Below are 15,899 nucleotides of genomic sequence, written 5' to 3' on the forward strand. Positions count from 1 at the left end.
TTCTTCCTGAAGTCAAGGATCAGTTCTTTGTTTTGGCTGACATTGAGAGAGGGGTTGGTATCACTGCACCAGGACATCAAGCCCTCCTTTCTGTATTCTGAATTATTATTGTTCATTATCAGTCCTACCACAATGGTGTCATCATCAAATTTACAAATGGCATTCATTCAGAATTTAGCTACACAGTTATGAGAGTACAGGGAATACAGTAGGGAGCAGAGAACGCATCCTTGGGGGTGTTCCTGTATTGAGGGTTATTGCGAAGGAGGTGCAGTTTTCTATCTTCCCTGATTAGATTAGATTAGATTACTTACAGTGTGGAAACAGGCCCTTCAGCCCAACAAGTCCACACTGACCCGCCGAAGCACAACTCACCCAGATCCATTCCCCTACATTTATCCCTTCACCTAACATTACGGGCAATTTAGCATGGCCAATTCACCTAACCTGCACATTTTTGAACTGTGGGAGGAAACCGGGGCTCCTGGGGGAAACCCACGCAGGCATGGGGAGAATGTGTAAACTCCACTCAGTCAGTTGTGGTCTGTGGGTCGGGAAGCTAAGGATCCAATTGTCTATATTTCCCACTACCTTGGGAAAGCGGCCAAAATAATCAAACAGTCTAGATTAGAGTGGTGCTGAAAAAGCACAGCAGGTCAGGCAGCATCCGAGGAGGCAGGAAAAAGCGACGGTTTGGCCAAAAGCCCTTCATCAGGAATAGAGCTCTATTCCTGATGAAGGGCTTTTGGCCGAACCGTCGCTTTTTCCTGCCTCCTTGGATGCTGCCAGACCTGCTGTGCTTTTCCAGCACCACTCTAATCTAGACTCTGGTTTCCAGCATCTGCAGTCCTGGTTTTTACCAAAATAATCAAAGACCTCTCCCACTCTGGTTATACTCTCTTCCATCAGGCAAAAACATTTGAAAACAGATTTAAGAACAGCTTCTACCCTACTGATATCAGACTTTTGAGTGGACCTCTCGTATTGGAGTTGCTCTGTGTATCTTCTCTGTAACTGTAAACTATATTCTGCTTTCTGTTCTATTAGAGTCAAAAAGTGTGGCGCTGGAATTCCTGATGAAGAGCTTATGCTCAAAAACATCGACTTTCTTGCTCCTCAGATGCTTGCCTGACCTGCTGTGCTTTTCCAGTGCCACACTTTTTGACTCAGATCTCCAGCCCTCATTATCTCTTAGTCTCTATTCTGTTACCCTGTTGTACTTACACAAGCATGATTTGTCTTGTAAGTATGCAAATCCATACTTTTCACTGTATCTTGGTATACAGAGTCATTGAGATGTACAGCACAGAAACAGACCCTTCAGTCCAACTCGTCAATGCTGACCAGATATCCCTACCCAGACTAGCCTCAGCACCTGGCCCATATTGCTCCAAACCCTTCCTATTCATATAACCAATAAGATGCCTTTTAAATATTGTAATCGTACTAACCTCCACCACTTCCTCTGGCAGCTCATTCTATACCTATACCAGCCTCTGTGTGAAAAAGCTGCCCCTTGGGTTTCTTTTATATCTTTCCCCTCTCACCCTAAATCTATGCCCTCTAGTTCTGAACTCCCCCACCCCAGAGAAAAGACCTTGTCTATTCACCCTATCCATGACCATAAATCTCTACAAGGTCACCCCTCAGCCTTCGACATTCCAGGGAAAACAGCCCAGCCTATTCAGCCTCTCCCTACAGCTCAAATCCTCCAACCCTGGCAATGTCCTAATAAATCTTTTCTGAACCCTTTCAAGTTTCACAACACCTTAAATCTTTTTTTAAAAAAAAAAAGTACCATCCATGGGATGAGGGTGTGTCACTGTCAAGGCCAATTATTGCCCATTCCAATTTCCCTGAAGTCACATACCCGGAATGTTTTTTATCGGATAATTGAATTGGATGACAGATACAGATTATGCAAGATTAGCATCAGATGTGATCGTCCCAGAGAGAGAGTTGTACTGACTATTGCTGCTATCATCAGAGTCTGTTTCAAAGTAAAAGCATATATAACAAAGTGAAAAAAGGTTTCTTCAGACACTGGTCACCATTTAGGTAAAGCTAGGATCCAGAAGTAGAATGAGCATCTCAGAGAGAAGTGAGGCAGATAGGAAAGAAAATAGAAGATAGCACAGCTGTTACTTTTGATGCAAGTGAAAGGGTTCTCACGCAGGTGAGTAGGCAGCATAGAGGGCATATAGGCTTAGTGGTATCAGATATTGGGGTGGGTAAGATGTTGCAGTCAATAGTGGGAGTTGAGTACAAAAGTATGGATAGTGTGACAGAGTTGGACAGAAGGAGGTACTTGTGTTGATAGTGTTGGAGAATGACATTAATCTTCTTCCTATAGTGCTGGGCATTTCTCCAGATGACAGACTGAACTGGCCTGGATTGAAACTTCAGATCAGGCTAATACGTTCTGGTATCACAGGCTCCAATCTTGGTTCAAGAAGATTGGAAAGTCCCTCCTCTGCACCACCCCATCCAGCAGGACTCTCAGGACAGCACCTGCAAAAGCAGACCACCAAATTTCCCTGTATGCCATATTCAAGGCAACTGTCAGGAAGCATGCAGGGCAGCTGCAGACCAACTTGTCAGGGTGTACAGCAGGCTTTTAAAGGTGGTGTAGATGAAAAGGTCGCTGGTCCTTTGCCAGATATCCAGTTATTGGCAAGTTATTAGTGGAGCAGTGCATAGTAAGATGGAGGATAGAAATCAGAACTGAGTGCTGTCATAGAGACTGGGTAGGGAGTTAATAAGGTGTGTTTGGTATTCAATATCCCTGGGCCTTGTAGGGAGAACCCCTCCCAAAAACCCAACAACTCACACTTAGCCAAGAAAAACCACAAGATTCAACCCCTTTTCAATATTACTAACACGGCTCAGACAAACATCGAAAGTCTGAAGGCAGTCCTTAGACAAACTCTATTTGGGATGGTCAGAAGAAACAAACAAAACATTGTTAAAAACCACAAGTAGTGAGTTGGACTATCACCAGCCCTGGGATGATGACAGGAAGACAATACCAACCACCTCAGGCTCAGTGACAATCCAATCAATTTGATTGAAGACCAGCATCCTCAATCCACCGTGATAAGACAAATCAGAGAAAGCTGCATAAGCAAGTTAAAAGGGCCTTAGGAAATTAGTTTTATAATATTATGACAAAATTGTGATTTGTGAAGTGATAGTGGCATATCTGATGTCACAGTGCATCAGCAGGCTTGTGCTTGACTCTAAGACAGCAGCAACAATCCAGATCAGAGGCCCTTCCTCAGTACAGTGTGCAGAAACCTACCAGAATCACATCTACTCACTCAGTTACCAGAAGTAGTAGCAGAGAAACAAACAATACATTTATATTCTTAAAGCTCCAATCGCAAAAAAGGCACTTCGCATGGGATGGATTGCATAATACAGTCCCTGTTATGGACAAAGGACTGCAGTCATTTTATGCACAGAATGATCCCACAAAGAGCAATGAGTTTAAAGATGGTTCAATGCTATTGGTCAAGGGAGGAACTTGGGTCAGGACAGAGAGCTTCCTGCTTCTCTTGGAAAAACTGCTCCAGAATACAAGTTCTGGCAAAGTCAATACCAACCTTGAGTTAAGATAGCTCTGACAATACAGCATTGTGTGCATTGTAATGTCATCCTTGATTTTGTGTTAAAATGTCAATGGAATTGTTTTTTGGGGATGTAGTCAATACATGTTCTTGAATCTTGGAAGAAAAAGCTTCATGTGAGGAAGGCCAATGCATAGAGTTTTGTCACCTGGCTAACTTGGTCTCAACAATATCAAGGCTAGCCAGAGGTTGTCATCATCTGCAAAGGAGTTTGAGAAAACAGCAGAAGTAAAAGCAAGACCAGCCAGCACAATGAGACTAGACAGGGAAATGCAATACTGTACTAATTGTCTGAGAAATAGGATATTGTGGAGAAGGAAACCAATTGGCAAATGAGTTATGCTACATTAATGTTGTTAATTTGAAGGGTTTTCTAAGGTAATTTGTCCCTATTAAAATGGATAATGCCAGCATTCAAGAATAAAAACACATTTTAACTTAAGTAGTCACAGAAGAAAAGAATCCCAGACATGTTTTGTACAGTAGAAATGCTAAGTAAATGAGCCTTCCCTTTCCCGCAGTATGCTGTAACCGGAACAAATGGACACTCCTAGCCAAGGCATCTTGCTAGCCTTTTGGAAAGTGCCATGAAACACCAAGAACATATAAATAGCTTGAAAACTGAAATTACAGTTTGCAAATAGAACATGGACATCATGGAAAATGATAGTTAAGTTAGAAGAAAATAGGCTTCGAAAAGGGGACAATTTCTAAAATGCACAGAATGGCATTGGCTGGACTATCCGTTCCTTCTGACTTGAAGAGTAAAATGAGGATGCAGAAAACTTGCTTGTCTTGAATGGAAATTGGGGGTGGAGTGGGGGGAAGATTCTGATCAAAACTAATATTAATTCTAGTATTACAAGCAACAATTGAAGAAACCCTATCGTATTGAATCAATAATAATAGACATAAAATTTGCTTGATACCAAAACTTGAATCCATTAAGATCTGGATCAATACAGAATTAAATTTCACTGGTCATCTTTTGTTGCTTCAAGTTTCATTGTACCCCCTCACTACCACAACTATAAAAAAAACAAAGAAATTTAGTGCACTAGTAATATTGAAATAGGAAGCGAAAAAAGGTTTGGGTTTTAAAATTCGAAATGTCAGTTAGAGTTCTAAAGCACAGAGACCGGCCCTTTGGCCCAAACTGATCCACGCTGACCAAAATGTCCATTCATGCTAACCTCATTTCCCTGCATTTGGCCCATAACATGCTAAACCTTTCCTATCCCTGCAATTGTACAAATGCCTTTTGAATGTTTTAATGTACGTGCCTCAACCACTTCCACTGGCAGATCATTCCATATGCATACCACCCTCTGTGTAAAAAAGGTTGCCTCTCAGGTTCTCTTTTATTCTTTCCTCTCTCACCTTAAACGGATGCCCTCTCGTCCTCAATTCCCTAACTCTGGGAAAAAGACTGACAGCACTCACCATATCCATGCCACTCCTGATCTTACAGACTTATATAGGATCCCCCCTCGGTCTCCTTTCTCTAAAGAAAAAAGTCCTAGGTTCTTCAATCTCTCCAACCTCAGGCCATTGAGTCTCAGCAATATCCTTGTAAGATTTCTCCTGAACTCTTTCTAGTGATATTACATATGTAGAAAATATTTGGGGGAAAAGTTCCACAATTTTACTTTGAATGGCAGTTCTGATTTTTGTACATTATATTTCTAGTCATTTGAAATAGTGCAAATTTTTATATTTGCCATATATAACTCAATTTGTTGCTATCTTTTGAATTTAATAGTAAAAGTGAAAACAGTTGGCTAAGCAGATCCAAATCTTAAACATTGAAGTAACTTACTCGCTTGGCTTACGATTGATGACTGGAATTAAAATGCCTTAGCACATTAACAAATATTAAAAACTGGAGCAGCAAGTAACACTTTATTGAATATGCTGCAAGAAAAATTCTCAATTGGAAATGGTGGAAATTCTGAGCATTTAATTGAAGGACAAAATCTTGAAGGTGGTAGTCTTTTGAGAGTCAAATATTCTAGTATATTGCCACTCATCACACAAAAGTGAACTTGACCAAGTCAGGTATGCAGCCATCAGCCATGTAATTTTCTGAACAATAAGGTCACTGGAGTAGAAGACAACCTGTAAAATGCCCAAAGCATGTTTGAAAATACGACATGAAGGCCTTCAACATTGTCATTACTTACTGATCTTCAGCGTGATTATCAGAGCACACTGCCAATGTCACTTCTGGGCGAGCATGTGCCAACATAATCATAGTGATGGTGGCTTTGGCAACGACAAATGCCAACACCAGAACTACAACCCGCAATGATCATGGATTAGCCATACCAATATGAATTATCTCCATCTCCAGATGGCCACCACTAGCACTCATTACCATAGTTATCCAGCTGAATCATTTGTGATGTTTTCAGTAGATTCACTGCCACTTATTATTCTTGCTGGTATAAAGGAAGGGTTTGGAGGGATATGGGCCGGATGCTGGCAGGTGGGACTAGAATGAGTTGGGGTATCTGGTCACCATGGACAAGTTGGACCGAAGGGTCTGTTTCTGTGCTGCAAGCTACTAACTGCAAGCCACTCATGAAGAAGTATGCCCTCATAGAGGTGTTCAGGTGGATGATTGACTTGATGACAGTGAAACCTAATAACTAGTTACATTATACATGATTTAATATTCTGTTGTGAGATATCAGGCTCAGCTTAAAGTTTGCATTATTACTACTAAATCAAACACACTCACACAGAACCAGAACTGGTTCAGACAATGGTTAGATCCTCAGGAACGATCTTTGAAATCTTGAATGGCACTGCATATCTCACGATGCCAGTTAACTCTTTCAGGTGCTAATTGGGTCAAAACAATAACACATCATATGGAGTACTTGTGGCAAAACCTACCTTTTACACATTAGCCTCTTCAGCCATAGGCAAAGTACACCATACAAAGCTATCCTATCTCCAAAAATTTGGATTTGCTGTATGTCCAATATCTTACACTGATGGAAAAATGCTGACAACATATCCCTTGCTTAAGAATTACAGAAATGACTATGACAGTGAACATAATTTGTGTGCTCCTTTGTAACTGTCAAAGTTGGTGCCCTTAATGGTTGACATTCAAATTCCACCCATCATAAGTAGGGCTGCATGTTATTAATTCTCAACCAGTCCAATAGGTGGTGCTCCTGCCTCATGGTACACTTGGTACTTCAACTCACTCTACAATTGAGTAACTCTACTGAAAGACTTTGGTAACTGAACTTATGTTGAAACCTGATCTCATCTGCTTGCTTTTCAGATGGCAGAAAGTCTGCCTGTAGATTAGTGACATTGCAGAGATCGAAGAACAACAAAAAAAGGTAAGTCATCAAAAGAGACAAATTATTTGTTACACAGCACATTAAATCTTACATCATACCAGTGTTAAAAAAATCTCATGTGGCTAGTCATTAGTCACCTAGATATATAATGGATTACTATTCAGAAACTCTAGCAATTGCATCCCTATCGCTCAGAGAATTAAACTCAGGGGACTGGTAAATTTAAAAATTGCTTGTTTCAAGTGAGTTAAAAGTATTAAAAATTACTTTTAATGGCTGTAATGAACCTCATCAACAGTCTAATGAGCTATTTAATATTTAAATGAAATAGGCCATCTATTTGAAAGGATAATGCCTATAATAAAAGCTCTCAGTACAAGCAAAATGAAATGTTGCTTAACAAAATCTGATACTTATTCAGATAAATTAATAGCATGGAGGGTTGCATATTTGCACTTTAAAGACTATTTTCTGGGAAAAAATTAAAACATATTAAACTATTTCCTACTGTATATATTCAATGCAATATGATTAAAGAGATAACAGAAATTGATGGATAAGGCAAGTTCACATTGTCCACAAAATTTTAGGATTTAGATTGACAGCTTGAGGAAGATTAAAATTTGGCATGAAATGTTTGTCTGGAGAAATATTAAATGCTCTCATTCTAGAAAACAAATTCCAATGGTTATAGGGTTACCACTAGCAACTCACAAGATCGATCACTTCCTCAATGGGCATTAGAGATGAGCAATGAGTCATAGTAGTAAGAGAAACACTTACAGCCTGAGAATAACTTTGTACTCCAAGAGGTAAAAACAATGACTGCAGATGCTGGAAACCAGAGTCTGGATCAGTGGTGCTGGAAGAACACAGCAGTTCAGGCAACATCCAAAGTGCAACGAAATCGACATTTCGGGCAAAAGTCCTTCTTCCTGATGATTTTGCTGCACTTTGGATTCCGCCTGAACTGCTGTGCTCTTCCAGCACCACTAATCCAGAATTTGTACTCCAAGAGACAAGACCAAATGTTGCCGACAATACTTTGTGTAATAATAGCAAAATATTTTAAAATTCAGAGGATATGGGCTTCACTAGCTCAAATATAATTTATTGCTGATCTCTAATTGCCCTCAACAAGCGAACCCTTGCAGCAGTTTGGTGAATATAAACCACAGTGCTGTTAGGGAGGGAGCTCCTGGATTTTTTGACCCAACAGTGAAGGAACTGCAATAAATTTCCAAGAATGGTGTGGGGCTTGGCAGGAAACATGTATGTGATAGCGTTTCTATGTAGCTGCTGTCTTTGTAGACAGTAATGGTCATAGGTTTGGAAAGGTGTGGGTCTAAAAAGAGCTTTGATGAATTTGTGAAATGTATCGAGTGCCACTGTGTTGTGGTAGAGGAAATGAATGTTTGTGGATTTGTTGCCAAATAAACAGGCTTGTTGCCTTGTTCTGAATGGTGTCAGGTTTCTCAAGTGCTTTTCGAATTGCATTTATCCTGACAGGTGCAATCATACTCAGATTTCGGGGAGCAGTTGGGAGACAAGTGACTCATTGCAGAATGCCCAATCTGACCCTCTGTTGGTGCCATAGTATTTACTAGGCTAGTCTAATTCATTATCTGGTCAGCAGTAAATGCTAGGATGTTCAAAGTGGGTGAGTTCAACCATAGCAATGCTAGTGAATGTCAAAGATTCGTCTCTCTTGTTCGAGGTGGTTATTACCTGACATGACTGTTAATTGAGAGATTGAGATCAAGACTCTCTGTTGATAGAACAGAGGTCTTAAGTTGCATGTTACATCATTACTTGATGCTAATGCTGAACAATGAAAATGTATTTTCATTTGCTGGCATTGTGCACACATTTCTCTGTATAATAAATTGATACAATTTATCTAAGTCACAGAAAAAAATCATAGAAAATCTGTGAAATTTGAGCTAAAATTTATGAAGAGGGTGTAGTTGCTAAAATTTATATTTTACATTTCTCAGAGATGCTTCCAAATAATTTAGTATGTTCAGTTGCTAAACTAAGTTAATTATATAAACCCCCCAGGGAAAGATATCATCGTTTCTAATACAGTAAACCCCAAAGTAGAAATTAAATCTTGCCAACAAACTATTCATAGATATTGTTACAAATGCAACACTTTTAAGGCAGTGTGTGTTTTATACTGTTTCCTTTAATTTTAGGTGCATCAGAATAGCTTGGACAAGCCTGAATGGAAATCAGTATAAAAGAAAGTGTACCAGTCCAAAACTTACAGAAAATCAAGTGCCAGTTTTCATAGCTTGACAAATTCTCACACAAAACCAATAGAGACAGAACACAGCTGCTGCGCGAAAAGACTTGTTGGTGATCAAGTAGGATGCTAAGGAGACACCTTTTTCTGTTCAAATTAATTGGACTTGGAGGATTCGTAAGTCACCAGAGTGGACCTTGTAGCTGGAATTTAGTTCAAGGACTTTTTTTAAAAAGATGGCAGAGACTTTCCAAAGACAATTGGAGACTCCCGTTCATGTGGCAGGGATAAGTGATTAGGCATGCAATCCTGGCATGAGCAGAAATATTACTGAGGGAGATTGAAGCCATTATTTGGAGTGAGGACCAAAACAAAGTGTCCTAACTAATGACACCCTCTCATTAAGAAATATATTTAGCTGTTCCATTCACAACTTGGTCACATGATCCACAGATGAGCTTCCAACTTGATATTCATGTCATCATTAAACTTTCCTTGCCTACCTTCATCCTGCTCTCCAATCACCTGTTGCTGAAACCTTTATTCATGCCTTCATTACCTCTAAACTTGAATATTTCAGCACACTCTTGGTTACTTCCCCATTTTAAACTTTGTTTATTCATAATCGTTTGCCCATGTCTTTAACTTGAAGCACTTCACATTACCTGATCACTTGTGCACAATTACCTTTATTTGCTCTTGGTAAATAAGTGTTTTATCCTCAATTCACATCTTCATTTCCAAATCCCTGTGGTTTCTGCCCTCCCCCTCTCCTACAATCCTAAAACCTTCCAATATCTTGCCATTTGTGCTCTCCTTATTATAAAGGCCACTTCTTCTGAAAACACCTCCCTACATCCCCTTTAAGTCATTCTAATACACATATTTTACCAAGCTTTTATTCATCTGATATGTCTCCTGATGGCTGTGTCATATTTAGCTTCATGATGTTCTTTTGAAAGCATCTTGGGCCATTTCATTGTGATAAAGACAGTATGTGGAGATTTTGATTATAAATTATGTTGCTTTTCCAATTTCAGCAATAATCTTGTGACAGTTCTGTCCAGAAGCATAGTTAAATAAACAATCCCAATCTAGTCTATTTCAATGAGCTAATCATGATTACTAAAAGTGGTGAATCATGATTGAAACATCAATGCTATATCCTCATAAACTGTGTATCATAAGTATATTCTTCGCAATGTAATTATTTAACTACAGAAGAAAATTTCTGAAACAATTTTAAAACTCCAAAAAATTTGCATATCATAACTTTTTTTTAAATGGTGCCTTAATCGGGGCTAGCTGAAAACAAAATGGTGTTGTTTCCTTTCAAGTGAGGACTTTTAAGACCAATTGGAATAATGCCCCATCCTTTCACTCAATAGAAGGTTCCCAAGTCAAAATATCTGGAACAGACAAGTTCATTCTTAAATGCAGACCTACAGCACATGTCTCCCTTTAATTCAGTAGTTGGCACAGAGTGAAAAATTTAAATCATGGTGATTCTGAATAAAGTTGGAAATGAAGGTATAAAAATGTACTCTTCTGACATGGATTCTAAAGGAATGAGAGGGCCTTTATCTGTACGTGATTAAAATTTAGTTTAAAGACTTTGTTCCAGCTTCTAAGATTTTGCATTGGTTTGACAATATAAACCGGGTCTTATTTTGGAATTGACTATTGGTTTCAGAGTTGAAGGATATCATAACCACCCAATTTTGCCATTGGTCAATATTCCCTCCTTCCTCACCAATACTCATTGACATGTTGGTCACCCTCTGGCATTTGTTTGAAATCATGGTTGCACCATTGCCTCATTTGGTAAACAGGAAAATGTGATCAATATTTTACTGCCCAAAACAACTGAAGTTTTTCTTCTCTTAAAAATTCAGTCAGCTTTCTTTATGCTCAGTTGGCTTCAGTTACTGAAACGGATATTGACATTTTCCATTAATATTCAGCAAAATAACTTTGGAATAAAAAAGTGATACTTTATTCAAAAATAAGTTGACATTAATAAATTTGTCAAGAACATTGTTCAAGTTTTTTTTTATTTTCATTTCATTCCACACTAAAAATCCAAAAATCCAATTCAGCAGTCTGTTCCACTTCTCGCACCTCACTATCACAGTATAAAACAGACTAAGACTTACTACAATAGCTCACATGTCATTTAATTTGGTCATGCATTATATTTGTTAACTGTCATGCTAGGTCATTTCTTCTGGGTCAGCACTCAAGATTTCACAAATACTAGTAAACCCACATTATCATTGTTTGAGGTCTCGACCAGCAGTTCTGTTGTCTCGTCATAAAATGAAGTTTGATAATACAATACAGTTTTTTCTATAAAGCATAAAAGAAAAATAAAAACTAATTAGCCCAAGTGCAAATACAAAGGTCTTACTCATTCATCCTAACAATGTAGGAAAGGACACAATTACAACACTTGGATGGCTGGATCAATGGAATCATCGTACTCCAAAAATGCAACTCAAGTCTGTTGACTACTCTTCTGCTTTTTGTCGGTAAGCCAAAGCCAGGGGTCTCAGATTCTTTGTCAAGGGTGGAAACCTCCCTCCAGCGCTCTTTCATATGATGTATTAACTTGTCAACACTATTTTTTGGATATGCTTACAGCCTCTTCTAAGTTCTATATCTGAAATACTTCCAAGCATAAATGAATCTGTCTGGTATTTTCCATAATGTGGTCATACCACAGTTGTACGCAAGTATTAAATCAACATAAAAATCAAGCTTAAATTCTGACAGTTGGGGAGAAAATGGAAACTTCAGGTCTAGCCATTGGAAGTGTGTCCTGCTATCAGGCTGTGAAAGTAGTTCACGTGCAAGTAGGAAAAGAATTGAAGGGCTATGGGAGTAGTGGGTAGGTGGGAATGATTGGATCTGTCAAAAAAAGTCAGCACTAACATGATGGACCATTTTCCGTAGAATCAAATCTGAAAATAAGATTCAGTGTGAAAGTAAAACAGAATTTAATACAATGTATTTAATAAGTGGCCAGCAAGGGCATTTGGCTTTGTTCTCCCTCCCCCAATCATTAAACTTTATTCTACTTATTTTTCTTGTGTTGAATTCAGGGGGAGAAACAACTTATACCAGAAAGAGTAGTTGCAGCATACAACTTGCTACACATGAAGTGGTAAAGAAAGATAGCAGAATAAATTTAAGACGAAGCTAAACAATCACATGCTAAAATAGCAAAATTGGCTGATTGAGTAGTCCAAAGAGTGGATCAGAAACACTGACAGAGCATAGGTTGTGTGTGGCCTCTTTTTATACTTTGCATTCTGAGAAATTACCTGTGTCATGAGGAGTGGCAGATGGAGTTCAATTTAGACAATTGTGAGGTTCTGCATTTTGGAAAGGCAAATCTGGGCAGGACTTATACACTTAATGGTAAGGTCCTGGAGAGTTTTGCTGAACAAAGGAGACCTTGGAGTGAAGGTTCATAGCTCATTGAAAGTGGAGTCACAGGTAGACGGGATTGTGAAGAAGGCATTTGGTACACTTGCCTTTATTAGTCAATGCATAGAGTATAGGAATTGGGAGGTCATGTTGTGGCTGCACAGGACATTGCAGTATTCCAAAAGTGGCCAAGCTATTCAGTTCAGGCCTCCCTCTATCAGAAGGATGTTGTGAAACTTGAAACGGTTCAGAAAAGATTTACAAGGATTTTGCCAGGGTTGGAGGGTTTGAGCTATAGGGAGAGGCTGAATAGGCTGGGGCATTTTTCCTTGGAGTGTTAGAAGCTGAGAGGTGACCATATGGAGGCTTATAAAATCATGAGGGGCACTGTTATTGTAAATAAACAAGGTCTTTTCCCTGGGCTGGGGAGACCAGGACTATAGGGCATAGGTTTAGGGTGAGAGGGGAAAGATTTTAAAAAGGACCTAAGGGGCAACTTTTTCCACACAGAAGGTGGTGCGTGTATGGAATGAGCTGCTAGAGGACGTAGTGGAGGCTGGTACAATTACAACTTTTAACAGGCATCTGGATGGGTATATGACTAGGAAGAGTTTAGAGGGATATGGGCCAACTGCTGGCAAATGGGACTAGATTAGTTTAGGATTTCTGCTCAGTCTGGATGAATTGGACTGAAGCATCTGTTTACATCATCTACAACTTGATTTGTTTTCACATGGTCATTTCAAAAGTCAAAATGCTGGAAACTTTCTAAACTAAACCACGACATTGGTTCAGACAGCATACAACTCTGTACAGAACCTCTTGACAGGAGGGAGATGCAATATGCAGTTACAGTTTTAAATTTGCATTGTAACAGAATGCTAATTGCTGCTATTTCAGGCCCTCTTTATCAAGCGCATTGCCTTGCTTCTGAGCAATTTCCAACAGATGGTTCACAATGTCCTTAAAAATCTTAACACTCAAAACTTGGTTATTTAAAAAAAAATACTTGGAACAACGCTGCGACATAGGAGATTCTCAAGATATTGTAAATTTGGTGCTTAGAATTTACAAGTTTGTTGTAACTCCGAAACGAGTGAATATTCCAAAATGAGACAGTATTGCCGGACTCCCTGTAGTACCTGATGAGTGTGAACTAACGCACTGGTTTACAAAAAATGTCCCAAAATAATCTGTTGCGCCACCTTCTGATAGCAAATAGACCTGTCTTTTAACCAAGTTTTACACTCGAATGGATTATTGTTCAGTCCGGAATATTAGCAGGAGCATCTCTGAGCACTGCATTGGTGACAATGGCTTTGTGAAGTCGTATCCCTGTGGAAAGGAGGGAAGTGGACAGGAGAATCGAGAAAATGGGCTTCCATTCGAGGTGATCAAAAGGAGTCGCCCAAGTTCACACCAAGTTCAATAAATAAACGTTGGTCTGCGCCTCGACCTTTTCAGCAAACATGCTTTCCACCTCATCGGAAAGGGGTTGGAAAAATCGGGAGCTCACTAAAACTGCAGGAGGCGGCTTTGCAGATGGGGAAGGGGACCCTCATGGACGGGCGGTGGGAAGGGAGGGGGTCACAGCGTCCCAGACACACCCAGCAAAGTCAAGCAGAATTCCAGGCAGCTCGAACTGCTCTGGAAAGGGAAATGCCAGTGGTTGGAAAGGAAAGAGGGGAGGACAAGGGGGGGGGGGGGGGGGAGAGACAGTTGGATTTCTTGTGTCATCTAGTTTTGGGTGAAATGGAAGATAGAAGGGCGAGAATCTTCAGACTGGAGACTCCAACAGTTGGCATTCTGTTGAAGTACAGCTCCAAGCGAGTCCAAGTTGTTGGAAGAGGCAATTGTTGATCACGCGGTGAGGTTTGTCGAAAGGTATCCCTAAAGATCTGGGACAGTCTTGAGTGTCCTCTGCTCTGGGGTAGAGTTCGGTGTTTGAATCGGTATTAATTTTTTTATAAAGGGGGGTAAATGTGGGTGTGGGGCGGGAGGGGGGGGAGGAGGTTATCGCTTGAAAAACAAAAGAGTCAAGTGTAAAGGCGAGGCGATAACGAGTGGTAGGCGCTGACAGAGAAACCGAGTCGTGCGCTTCATTTCGGAAAAGTCACGCATTCAGTTAAACAGAGATTGAAGGCCGTGACTGTCCGTGCGCAACCTCCTGAATCCTTTATTTTCAAAACACGCGACTATACATTTGTACCAAGATTCAGCTCAAATAGAGAGAAAAAAACCTACACCTCCCCCTCCAACAGACTGGTTAACCCTTCGTTAACGGAGCCCCAGCCCCCAATCACCCCTTCCTCGTTCAGTATATTCCACCACTGGGTGCCCTCACCCCCTGGGGGCTGGTGGGGGGAGGGGGGAGGGAGATGTGACCCGCACTCCAACCCTCTTATTTAAAAATATAATCCTGAAACATTCCAGTCGTGTTGACTGACAGCGACTCATGTCCAAGTGGATCCGTTACATTTCTCTCTCAGCGCAGTCTGATTTCACCCGGCAGGAATTTTCCACCTAAAATGGGACCAAACTTCTTTTTTCTCTCTCTGATGGAGAGAGAGGAGTTGAGCCCTCCGACGACGCACTGAAGTTGAAATCTCAAGTGTGATTTAACTTCCTCGCCCGCCCTGGAGAAAAGATGTCTGATTTTGGGGGGGGAGGGAGGAGAGCCATGCAGGTGAAAAGGTTAAACTCCCGGGACAGACTCTCTCAATCCTTTCGACTGGACGAACGGGAGAGAGAGAGAAAAAAAACACGATGCTTTATCTTGAACAGGCTTTCAGAATCCAGTCTAGTTACACTGCATTGTTTAATCGTGGGCATTCCGTCTAGCGATTTAATTCCTACCTTTTTCTCTGACAGGAGTTTTTTTTAATACATAAAAGCAAATAAAGCAGGAGCATTACGAACTGCGAAGTGGTTGGAATCGTCTTCCCTTACCTGAACAAGGAGAAAGGGCAGCGTTAGTTGAATTTTGAGCTCCATGTCTGCCGCCTATAAGGTCCTGTAGGTTTCATTCATGCACTGGCTAGCACAGTGCATATTTTTATATAGAGCTGTGCTTCAGGCTGCCTTGAAACCCAGCCAACTTCTCAAATAGATCTGCAGCATCATCACTAAAGCGCTGGGCGGCTACTTCAGTCTCCAACCAATGGCTTTTCAGAGGATTCCGTGCAAAAGCAACACTAGAAGAATTTCGAGGGAGGGGAGGGAATATATTAACACACTGGCGGCGTCTACACCTCGGACATTTATCGT

General features: G+C 40.4%; 1 protein-coding gene across 1 annotated transcript in view; it reads right to left on the reverse strand.

Annotated features, from left to right (window-relative positions):
• Positions 1-15,671, reverse strand: part of cdh13 (cadherin 13, H-cadherin (heart)) — a 1,093,774-nt gene extending 1,078,103 nt beyond the window's left edge. Inside the window, exon 1 of the mRNA XM_060837989.1 lies at positions 15,582-15,671. Within this exon, the coding sequence (XP_060693972.1) occupies positions 15,582-15,626 (45 nt within the window). The 5' untranslated portion in view covers positions 15,627-15,671. The remainder of the gene's footprint in view (positions 1-15,581) is intronic.
• Between the last annotated feature and the right edge of the window lie 228 nt (positions 15,672-15,899).

Source organism: Hemiscyllium ocellatum, chromosome 17 (assembly GCF_020745735.1).
Source record: "Hemiscyllium ocellatum isolate sHemOce1 chromosome 17, sHemOce1.pat.X.cur, whole genome shotgun sequence".
Classification (NCBI taxonomy): Eukaryota; Metazoa; Chordata; class Chondrichthyes; order Orectolobiformes; family Hemiscylliidae; genus Hemiscyllium; species Hemiscyllium ocellatum.